The 12,969-nt window shown below is 31.8% G+C and overlaps 1 protein-coding gene across 1 annotated transcript in view; it reads left to right on the forward strand.

The window, feature by feature from the left end:
• LOC108917696 (ABC transporter G family member 20) overlaps nucleotides 1–12,969 on the forward strand; it is a 49,615-nt gene that overhangs the window by 12,965 nt on the left and 23,681 nt on the right. Inside the window, exons 2-3 of the mRNA XM_018724433.1 lie at nucleotides 9,550–9,749; nucleotides 9,848–10,007. Coding sequence (XP_018579949.1) covers nucleotides 9,568–9,749; nucleotides 9,848–10,007 — 342 coding nt within the window. The 5' untranslated portion in view covers nucleotides 9,550–9,567. The remainder of the gene's footprint in view (nucleotides 1–9,549; nucleotides 9,750–9,847; nucleotides 10,008–12,969) is intronic.

Here is a 12,969-nt window from a genome sequence, read left to right on the forward strand (position 1 = left end):
ATTTATGGGGATTTCATAAATAAATAACCAAGATGTGAATATAATTATAATTATAATTAAAAAAATCAAGTAGCCATGTGAAACATTTGAATTTTTAGCTTTTTGTAATATAGCCTCGATTGAAGAATTTAAAAACAAGCTCCCGTGTTGTAACATCGGTAAAAGAACAATGAAAGTCAAAAATAGTTAGTTTATTTCGCTAACTGGACAAATATTTAAAAAACATTTTAAAAAGCTATAGTAGTAGGAAGTTAATTTTGTCATGACATGACTCCGCAAGGCTACTACTCAGGACGCGTATTTCTGGTGCGGTCAAAATGCAAGTCACGATATTATAGTCTTTGTCCAGTCATGAATACTGAACACTGAAAAGGGAATATCAAGGCAGGACTTTCTTAATGGGCTTATATGTATTTAGCGTTTAATTAAAGAAAATAGTCGATAATTTTATCAATAAGTACATTGTCACGAGCAGATTTTTAATTGTGCAAATAGAAAACAATAATGTATTATTCTTTCTAAATATTTTAATTTAAAAAATTGGAAATTCTTTAGAAACAATTGTTTATAGGAAAGCAACTCACATTAACAGATATCTAAATTTTAATTCATCATCTTACTGATGTAAAGAAAATGTTTATATGGTAGACCCAATTGATTTCTTCAAAGAAGAAATTTTTAACAATTGAAATTCATAAAAAATATACGAATAAACAATCAGTACATTGAGAAAATTGTTGAAAGAGTTTTTAAGAATATTGAAAGTAAAACACAAAAAGGAAATTACATCCGCAAAATAAATTTCATGTATTTTTGTATTATCGGAAAAATTAAGGAGAATAGGAAACATATTTAACATTAAAACTGTTTTTCAGACTAGTTGGCGGACAGTTTACTGAAAAACGCACCCAAATAATGATTTTCAAAATTTAAAAATCTGCATTTATAATATTTCTTGTGAATGCAATAAATTATATTGGAGAGGAGAGCAGACGAGCACGAAGATTACACCAAAAAACGAGAATTTGAGAAATTTTGGCAAATTTTTTCTTTCTGAGTTTTTTTATTAAGCTATACTATATTTTTTTAATTTTGTCTCAGGTGGCAAAACAACAACAAATAAAAAAGACTGCGATTCATTAATTTCTAAAATAAGCAAGTGATGATATTTTTCTTGCCCTGCATGAGGTATGGATATGAAAAACTGAATTATAGACGAAAAAAGGTGATAAAAATCAGTTTCACACTTCATATGCATTTATGAAATTAGTATAGACATGTGAAAGCTATAATATTACCGAAGTATTGTTGGATATTACCACATATTCACATTCATTTGCATTAAGCAACATGATGGTGCATTTGATTTGCTCAATATTTTTAAGTTTAATTAAAACTTATTTTGAAATTAGTTCTAAATTATAAATATATAGAAGATTTCTATGGACAACCTACGAAGTTGTTGATAGTTTTTAAATTATAGTTTCAATTAAATTTTTAAATACACTTCTCGTTGTATGAACAGAAGCTTCCAAATATACATATAGGTACTACATTTTTTTATTTTTAACTGTTTTAGTTGCATTTCACCTTTTTGCATTTAATAGTGGTAAATGTGTCACGAAAATTTACTGCGTCCAAAGGTATAAGTGGTTTTAACATCGAACTCAAATCATTAATAATGACTGTCTATGGTCTTGACGAGGGGGCAAAGTTCTTATGTATTTTCGTGACAATAACATTCATTCGAATGCTAAGTTGATGTGTAATTAATTATAGTTAATTGTTTTTAAATGTATTCCTAGATATATAAAAATGTTTACCATAAATAAATTATAAGCGTTTTAGAACCGGACGATTATTTTTATTAGAGTCGGGGTCATAATTACCATTTTTTGAGCGATATAAATTTCTCTTGCAGAACCTTTTAAGAACGAATAACTTTGCCCTGACGCATTTAAATATTTCTAAAATTTCCTTTTCTATCAACTATTATTGCCAAGGTTGCTTTGAAAAAATATCGGAGGCGCTTGCTGACATTGACCTACTGATGTATCTCTTTCTGTACAACATGTAACCGTTACATAATGTACAACTTTCATTCACACTGCTACTGATGAAGAAATTGTGTAAAAGTAAGAGTAGATTCCGTTGCCAGTTTACTGAGAATAACTGAAACTGGCCCAAACTTATTTGTGCTCAAAAAGAGGGCAACAGCCGGATGAACATCAACCTGAATTCTATACTTGCAGTTATTTTATTTGTTTATTTGTTGATAAAATATATTTAAAAGGGATAGGGATAAAGGATCGAAGGATAAATTATAATACAAAAAATGAATTGCAAAATAATTATAAGAATGGTTTCAAAGTACAACATAAGAATCAATTACTTTAAAATAAATACAGGAAAAGTTAAATGAAATAGAATGTAAATAAAAACAGTACGTTTGGAAAATATTGGTTACATCATTTACTACAAAAAGGAATGTCGAAATCTTGAATGTTGTTACAATTAATCAATATTTGACATAAAAACCACTTTATTAATCGACGTTCAAAAAGTAACAAACAAATTATTATTTCTGCACTTACAATTAAATATTGGAACTTGTATAAAATGTCATTAATAATAAATTTACATATAAATACCGTGCATAGTAAGTGTACTGAAGGATTTTGTAGGTTGTAGCGGGTATAGAATATACAGGGTGTTCCAATTAAAACGCCCCAGCTGGAAAATATCGGTATTAAAAAAAAACAAAAAAACCTGAGACACGTCGATGTTCTTTTCAAGGAGGACACATGATAGCGTAAGTTTTATTGTTCTGAAACCTACCCCTTAGGCAGGGGTGTAAAATACCCTTAAACTTTATTGATTTATTTATTTATTTATTTAAGAAGTCCTTGCCTTACAGATATAAACCCAGCAAAGACACCTAAAGCAAGATGACAAGAAAATACAAGAAAAAGCACAAATACATCTTACGTAAGTTAACAAAACAAGAAAATAGCAATAAAAAAGTTGAAAAACACAGATTATGATGAAAAAAAAAGAAAATACCAGAGTTTTCAATGAATCAATGCTCTGGAAACGGCTGACACAGTACTGCTAAAAATATCAAAATTTAATTGACTGTTACATACATCACACATTAAATATAACGGAGAGAATTATAAAGCGTTCGTTCTCAGTGTAGGTAAATAAAAGACATTAAAATGCCTTTGAATTGTTCTGGGTACATACAAATTTAATCTTGATAAAATATCAGGACAATCAATAATATTGTTAATTATCTTATACAATGTGATTAACATAAAGTATTCTCTGCGATTTTTTAATGAAGAAAAATTAAACCTCCTTAACAAGTCATCATGTGGAAAACCCTACTCGGGATAAAAACCAACACTTTTATATGTCAAATATTTAAAAAACTTCCGCTGTATTTCCTCCAAGTTGTTAGCGTAGACATCATAGCTCGAAGCTCAAACAACTGCCGCATATTCCAATTTAGATCTAACATATGATGTGTAAAGTATCTTAATTACATCACAATTTGAGAAATCACGTGTACATCGTACAATAAAACCAAATGATTTTAATGCCTCAGAAATAGCAGTATTTATGTGATGAGGAAAAGATAGTTTTGTGTCAAATAGGACACCTAAATCCCTAAACATATCTACTCTAGAAATACGATTGCCATTTAGTGAATAGTGATATGCAGTTGGCGTCTTTTTTTTAGTAAATGACATACTATTGCATTTTTTAATGTTTAATTGAAGCCCATTTGATGTACACCATTCCCCAATCACCTCCAGATTTTTTTGAAGTTCAATACAGTCAGCATATAACAAAAATTTTGCATTGAGTTTATGGCCTATGTCATTAATAAAAATATTGAATAGCAGTGGACCTAACACGGAACCTTGTGGCACGCCTGATACAGCAACATATCGAGTTGATTTAAAGCCACGAATTTCAACATATTGAGTACGACAATTAAGATAAGACTTAAACAACCCAATTAAGTCATTAGAGAGACCAAAATCTGAAAGCTTATTGAGCAAAAGATGGTGATCTAAGCGGTGCTTTAGTGAAATCAAGATATATAACATCAGTTTGATGACCATTATCTATTGATTCAGCAATGTCTTGCGTAACAATCATGAGATTTGTTACCGTAGACCTACCTTTGAAGAAATCATGCTGATACAGTGAGATTAGATTTTTTGTTAAAGAAAAAATTGAATTATGAAGTAAAAACTCGAATACCTTGCAAAAATTACATATAATTCACACTGGTCTATAATTATTACCATCAGATCTGTCACCTTTTTTATATATAGGACTAACTTTAGATGTTTTCCAAATATTTGGTATTGTTTTGGATTTTAAACAGAGATTAAACAACATTTGTATAGGTTTGCTAAAAACAAACCTACAGTCGCGAATTAAAAACGAAGGCACAATATCCGTCCCAGCTGTTAATTTAGGTTTCAACTTTTTTATAACGCTTACTACTTCTTGTTCTGAATGTTAATGGTAGGCGCGTACAAACTTCATTTTGAAAAATCAAATTTATTGAGGTGTCATGCGAAAACGACTGCATAAAAAAATCCGCAAAAGAATTTACAATTTCAGGTAGAGACGTGATCGTGTTAGTATTAGAATTAATAGTAGTAGGTACTTCTTCTTTTTCTTCATAAATCCCAGAATTGTTTTGGGTCACTTTTGATATCGCGTTCCGACTTTTTTATGAATAAATTTTAAGACTCCTTTATATCAGATTTTATTTTATTTCTCAATCTTTTAAAATTATCCAAGTGCATAGCATCTCCAGTTATTTTAAATTTTTTATAGAAATTAGCTTTTTGCTTGATAGCACTAATGATGTCACGCCAGAACCAGGGAGGATATTTACTTTTTCGAAATTTAACATACCTTGGCACAAAAGCATCGAATATTTCATATATTTTATTATAAAAGATATCACACATCGTGTCAACAGTCTTCTCATAATTTAAAACAGACCAGTATGTATTCAGTAAGGGATTGTATAACTCAACAAAGTTGGCTTAATAGTTAAAATTGTGTTCTAGATTAGTTCGGAATTCACGTTTGAAATTCTTAGATTGATAATAATTTAAATATGTTAACAGAGCTGGATGATGACTACCTTCAGTAGTAATTTATATGGCACCCTAAATTGAGTGACACCTCATTTTAAAGCTTCTTCAATTCTGTTCACGACGACAAATGACTTTTTAAATTTTGGTTTGGATATGACAATAAAATCATCATGTAAAGAATAATACGAAATATCAATGAATGAAAGGATGTTATTTTATTAAGTGTTCAAATTGGTTTCTGTCCTCTTCCATGCAATAATAAAATCTTTGCTCCACTTCCAAACGAACATATCGGGCGTTATTTGACAACATTCTTCTCAATTTCAACAATTTCTCGATAAAAAAAATGCGTTTTTATTTTTTGTTTATCTGTCAATACAAAAACTTCATACCGTATGACTTCAACTTTTTACCTATTTTAAGTTATTATTATTACCTAGTGATGATTTTATTGTCATATCAAACCAAAATTTAAAAAGGCGTATGTCGTCGTGAACAGAATTGAAACAGCTTTAAAATGAGGTGTCAACATAGGGTGCCATTGTGTACCATCCAAGACACCAAAACTTACGACATGATGTGTTCACCTTGAAAAGAAAATCAACGGATCTCAGTTTTTTTTTTAATTCCGATACTTTCCAGATGGGAAATTTTAATTGGAACACCGTGTATGTAAATCTCGCATAGGATAAACTCCATCCAGCAGAAATGTGACAGATTAAAAAAATATTCGCTGAACATTTTCTAATAACACAAATTGATTTCCGTATAACTAAACCACATTCAAGTTTATATCTTACAAATGTAAATAATAATCGTGAGGTCTCAAGATCAATAGAAATTCGTAAATTAACTAAGAGATGATTCTTTAAGAACACTACCATGCAATACATAATTAAATATTTTTTTTTTAGTTGAAAAGACATAACATTACACAAATACACTTGCTGTTATTATAAGGTAATTTTTTTTATTGCACCAGTTGTCACAGTCCAAAACAGAGTTAATGTGACAAAATATTTTTACATCAACGTATAACAGATATTGCTTATTATGATCCTCCGCAATGTCGTTGATAAAGATAATAAATAGAAACGGTCCAAGTGAGGACCCTTGAGGAATACCTGAACTTTTAGGAAAGTATTAGACTTTCACCACATAGGGATCGATTACAGAAGTATATATATGAAATACTTTTATTAGATCACTACAGAGACATACACTGTGTTTCATTTTTCATGGGGGCACCCTTATCTCTCTTTTTTTAAGTATTTTTACATCACTAGTCCCATTTTTTATAAGAACCGCTTCGGCTTTATTTCTCACTAGTCAGCCTTGTACTTTGTCCCAATTTTTTTAGCTACTAATTAAGAAATTCTCTTATATCAAAACTTATTGTTTCTTCTACAGAATTCTTTATTGTTGCTTCGTCTTCAATATTCACAAGATAACAACTATAAACGTTTTTTAAAAGGCAATGCTACGACAGTGTTAAAAAGTGTTGTTTACGGTATGTTGTGCATAACACTGACTAGAAATATCAATAAAATATCAAAATTTTTCGACTCCGTCACAATTAAAGCCGCGACATCAAAACCCATGTCACGACAACGCGGTTTTTGTTTTTCACGAGGACGAAACTCTTGAGAATTCATGTCATAACAGTAAAAGTCACGTCGGTATTTACTGTCACATCAAGAGACAAATTGTACCACTAAATAATTAAGTACCCTCTAATGATACAACTTCTTGTAAGTCGAGTGTAAATAATTCAAATTTGGCTCTGTTATCAAAGAATATGTTTTTTTCCGACTAGAAAATGTTTGGTTTTCTGACTTTTACTATTCACTTCCATGATAAACGTCAAGAGAGCGGGGATAATTGGAGACCATGTCAGTGGTTCCTTTTCGTTGATAGTAATTTGAATGGAGAAAATTATTTACGTCTGCTCCAAAATAATGTCGTGCTAATTTTGGAAAACCTATATCCTGTTCAAGCAAAGTTGCAGCCGATGTGAAATGGTTCCAGCAGGATAGAGCACCACTAGATCCAATATTCGGCAATACCTCAACTTAACATTTCCAAATCGAAAAATATAGGGAGGCGAGGATCGCTAGAATGGCCAGCACGTTCTTCTGAACTTATATGTGAAAATACGCGATATAGCTAACTTCAGAAGAACAGTAACGGTTTTTATTTACAATTAAAATGCTGCCAAAAGATGTTCAAGGAACTCATTTTTAACATCTACGTTGAAATTAAGTTTTTTTGGATTACCTACTGTAGTGAAATTCGTCAAGCAGACCGTTAATTTTTACAATAATTATGAAAACCATAACATTTTTGAATAAAAAATGAAAAAGACATTTCAAATAAGGTAGGAATCACAAGCCTCTACTTTCCATTTAAAAATTTAGGGGACGCAACTGCCACTAAAAGGGGGTTGAATTTGGGGATGAAATTTTTACGTTACAGGATATCATTTCAAAATCTAAAATCGACGTGTTTCGGGATTTTTAATAAATATGTACAGTGTGATTCACTATATTTTGACCCCACCATTAACTTTTTTGTTTTTAGAGTAAAAAAAAAATGTGAAATATAAAAGTTGCAGGATTTTTTATGAATTTTTCGAAAATGATAGTAGAAAAACAAACGAAGTCCAAACAAAATGGCCGCGGATGTTAACTTTGTTAATTTAAATGGAACACCCTGTATATTTTTAAATATTTGGATAGAACGTTCTCTGTCGCGCATAGTCATATAGGATTTGTTGGGTCCATCTCTAACCATAAGCAAGATACCATTAATAAAAGAAAATAACGTTTTTTATTAAGAAAATAAGATATCTTGTAAATGTTAGATTTCTTTGAAGCATTTCTGTCTTTTTCCAATTACGTAAAGATTTACAGATTTAGTTGTAATGTTTTTTGACATATTGGATATTGATATGGTCCAAAATGCGTATAGGTATTCCAACTAAATATCACTAATTATGCCGTGAGAGGCCTAATGCCTAATTACTCTTGGACAATGATATATGGTAGGCCGTGACAGTGACAGGTAATCTCATGACAACATTGTTATTGTTTGATGGTTTGTATTATTATTTAATTAAAATGGGTTACACAGAAGTAGAAAATTGAAATATTATAGGGATTAAAAAAGAGTAAAGATTTTCTACATACTCTAAAAATAGAATGAATCACCATGTACAATAATTGAAATACTGAATTTATTCCATTTTGCTATTCCACACTGTATAATGCTTTCGTTGGATTTCTAAAGCAAGCCAAGCGTCTCATGCGGGTATTTCGAAGAATATTATGTATATGCTTCATTATAAATAAATGTTGCACCTTACATAATAACGTACCACTTTTGAGTGGTTTTAGTAATAATTAGATCACGGTCAAAATGAGTTGTATAATGGCTACTACTACTACTTTCCCACCTCCTTCTTGATTTTATTTGCTGTGTATTATTACTTCATATCAAAAGAAAAGCATCTTTGACAGAATCTATGAAAAAAATGGTACTTGTAGCTTCTAGATCTATTTTGAGCACCAAAGAACCGAATTAAAAAAAATTACGTTTCCCTTTTGCAGGTCCCCTTGAATCACTAATTAGGATAGGTAACCTTGAACATCAATTTCGTGTGCTCAAAAATCTCTAATACATAATACCAAGGTTCGAAAAAAACACGAATTTACCTCACACGCATTTATACAACGTACATAAATTTCTGTTTATTAACTAATGTTGCTAAAACGACAGGGATATTTATTATTTCAAGATCTGTTATTCTGTTAAGATTTTTTTATACTCGAGGCTAACCTTGTTTACTCTTTATTGTTGAACTTTTCTGGTTTTCCTTTAATCTGAATTATTGCGACCAGTTTTAAATTATACCACAGCAAGTTCAACTTCATGTGAGACTTAAATGCAGACTTACCTAATACAAAGCGATCAAAATGAGATGAAAGTGGAGGGAAACGCACCAGTTATTATCAAGACATACAGGGCGATTTATTAATAGGACGACATACAACGACATTTTCTTAACTACTTTTTGTCTTAACAGATCCTTCAGAGAACAAAGAAATATTACTACAAATATGTGAAGCTAATGTGGGGTACTTTAAAGTAACAGGGGTAACCAATAGTCCCCGCTAGAGTCATTGCGGTTGCTTTTAGCACTTTCAGGTTTATTAGTGTAATGCACTGAAATATTAACATTAAACATGGTAGCCAGGTAAAGTAATCAAAATCCTTTATAGATAAATGTAACTCGGCGTAATTCGCGAGATCTGTTATAAAACCTGTTTTGACAGTCTCTTAGCAGACTAGTTGAATCTCCACGTGAATTTCTTCGCAATATTATTGAATAGCTCTTATAATTAATGACTTTTTGCAGGCCGTATACATCGTCATCATGACAGAGGGTCCCAACGACCTAGAACTGCGAAGAAGGCAGTTCAAGGCTCAAATGTCCACGGTACACTCGCGAAAACAACAGGCAGTATGTGTACGAAGGGCGTGCAAAAGGTACGGCACGAAGAGCAATCCATACGTTATCCTAGATGGGCTCAACATGACAGTACCCAAAGGATGCATGTAAGTTTTCGAGAAAAACTCTCACCATTTCGTAATGAATACGTTTGTTACGGAAAAAAATATCCATATTAATTTTTTTATTACTGTTTTTTTTTTAGATATGGGCTGTTAGGTGCTAGTGGCTGTGGAAAGACTACATTATTGCACTGTATAGTAGGAAGAAAAAGATTAAATTCGGGGGAAATATGGGTTCTGGGTGGAAGACCAGGATCTAGGGGAAGCGGTGTACCTGGACCAAGAGTCGGATATATGCCACAGGTATACATTTTAACTAAAAACAGGAATGACGTTTACAATCACATTTAATTAATGTACAGAGCCTTCATAAATGTTTACAAGCTACGTGACCGCCACCCTTAGGCAATCAACATTGCAGGGTTGGTATTGGTGACGAAAAACGTGAAGGAAATAAAATTACTGTACAAACAATGTTAATGGTCACATGGTTTGTAATCATTTATGAAGGCTCTATAAGACAGTCATAACGTCCATCAAGAAAAAGCACGTTCAAATATCTTACACCACGCTAATATACTCATATGTCAAATATGCTCCGCCTCAACAAATAGGTAAGCGAGAGAGATAAACCAAAGAATATACACACTTATACAGGGTGGTCCGAATTTTATGCAGGAAACTTCGAGAGCAGATAGATCTCTTTAAAATAATAGGTGTTTGCCTTATAAACATAGATCTGGGTCTGGAACACCCTATGTTGAAGTTGTTAAAAAAATTAGATTTTTTGTTTATATCTCCGATCTCAATAAACTTTGGTACAGATAATGTATGATAGTAGGCCTTGCATTCCTTAAGATATGAGCTCTAATAAAGGTTCAACCAATGGTGTACAACTGGATAGAGGGCACCCCCTTTTTATAAAAAAAAAACTACGCTATAGAGTGTTTTACAAGTTATTGTAACGGATTTATATTCTAATGCACAAAATACGTAAAAAAGGTAACTTGAATTTTTTCCCTAAGATTCGCCGTTCTCAAGTTATTCATACGAATACAATCCCCTTGTGTCAGAAACTTCTAACCATAATATTACAAGAATATGTTTATGTTTAAAAGTAACTGCAATTTTTAAGCACATCAACAAAATTATTTACACTCCTTTCTACATCACCTGTGAGGTAGAGTTTCTGGCTCATTTAGTTTCCTCTGGAAGCATAACCCACTATCTTAAGAAGAAATAAAACAATAAAAACAATTTAAATCAAAATAATAATAAATGTACATTTATCAGAAAATCAAGAAAATCCTCATAGAATTCAGACAAGAGCTTTTCAACACGAATTTTCTGTGAACGTATGGCTCGGAATAATTCGCAATAAAGTTTGTGGACCTTTCTTCTTGCCAACCCATCTAAATTCTAGTCATTTCTAAACTTTCTAGAAAACCATCTGTTTGAATTATTAGAGGATGTTCCATTACAACAAAATAGCTGGATACAAATGGATGGTGCTTCTGCGCAATTTAGGAGAATAATACAAGAATGGCTTAATGAAAATTATATGGGGTGGTGGATAGGTAGAAAACGCCAATGTCAACCATAATGGTACAGAGGGTCCAGTGTCTTGGCCAGCCAGATTGCCATATCTAAACCCCCTGGACTTCTATGTTTACGGTTATCTGAAAAGTAAAGTTTACTCCAACAGATACAAGACCACAACTAATGCAGGAGACGGGTGTAATGAAGGAAAAGAAAACCACCACATGATATTAGCTTCAATTAGTTCCATTAATAGAAGATGTCGGATATGTATCGATGTGGGTGGTTCGCATTTTGAACATAAATAGTTCGTTCCTGTTGCTTGGTAAATATATTTTTATTATTATTTTGATTTAAATTGTTCTTATTTGTAAAGATAGTAGATTAGGCCCCCAGAACAAACTCCCAGCAAACACTACCTCACAGGTGGAGTGTAAAGAATTTTGTTGATGTGCTTACAAATAACTTAAGCATAAACATAAATATTCTTGTAATATTATGGTTAGAAGTTTTTGCCACAATGGGTTGTATTGGTATGAATAACTTGAGAACGGAGAATCTAGGGGAAAAAATTCAAGTTACCTTTTTTACGTATTTTGTGCATTAGAATCCATATTTATTTTTTACGGATTTATATCCGTTACAATAACTTGTAAAAAATGCAGTGACGTAGGTTTTTTTATAAAAAGGAAATGAGCCCTGTCCAGTTGTACACCATTGGTTAAACCTTTAGAGCTCATATTTTAAGGAATGTAAGGCCTACTATCATACATTATCTGTACTAAATTTTATTGAGATCGGTAAATAGTGTAACCTGAGGGGTTATTTAATTAATTATCTATTTCTTTATTAATTATTATCTATTTAATTCTCGAAAGGGAGTTTATTATCATTAGATATACTTTAATTAATACGTGGGAAATTAGAAATGTATGTTCAGAGAATGAGTTTTCAGGCACTTACCCTTTATTGCTTACGTCGAATGTAATCCAGTGATTGGCTATATAGGGTGACACTGAGGTTGGAAGAAACAAAAAGGAAACAAAACTTCCAGGAAGGGTTTCATTAATAATAAACAAAACAAACAAACAAAATGACACACAACGACTCGAACAGCATTATTAATGAATTGATTCAAACGCGACAGCGTACCGAGATTAAGGGAATGCGCGCTTCATACAAAATTTAGAAAAACTATTAAATTTAATTAATTAGCCCGGGACTCTAAAGTTAATTAGACTGGGCAAAAGAGTCTAATCACAAAATTGTTTATTTTAATATATTTACATAAATGTAATGCGCAGAAGCAGTTCTACGTTTTGGTGCAGAAACGGTATTCCTAGGATAAGGGGTTTTAAAGTTAGGAAATTGAAAAAACAGTCTACTGTTATGATCTTGCCGGCCATTCCAACGCAAAAAAGTCTAATGTGGATTTTCTCAAAATCACATTTTTGCAAATAGACTCTTTTGCCTTTGCAGGGAAGTGTTCAATGTGAAACCCAAGAAAGAACTGACTTTTTCTCCTAGATTTCTCCTTAATTCCACACTTCGCTTTGACACGCCCATTTCTTGGGTCCAGAAGTTTCGGTTCTTATCTTATTGGCGGGGATCCTGAGTGTCGGGATGCTTTATTAATTAGGTTAATAATTATTTAATTGACTTGACTTACATTTATATATGAATTATGAAACTAAACTAAACCCTAGCCTTCCCCTAGTGACTCCGC

Source organism: Anoplophora glabripennis, unplaced genomic scaffold (genome assembly GCF_000390285.2).
Source record: "Anoplophora glabripennis isolate ALB-LARVAE unplaced genomic scaffold, Agla_2.0 scaffold44, whole genome shotgun sequence".
Lineage (NCBI taxonomy): Eukaryota > Metazoa > Arthropoda > Insecta > Coleoptera > Cerambycidae > Anoplophora > Anoplophora glabripennis.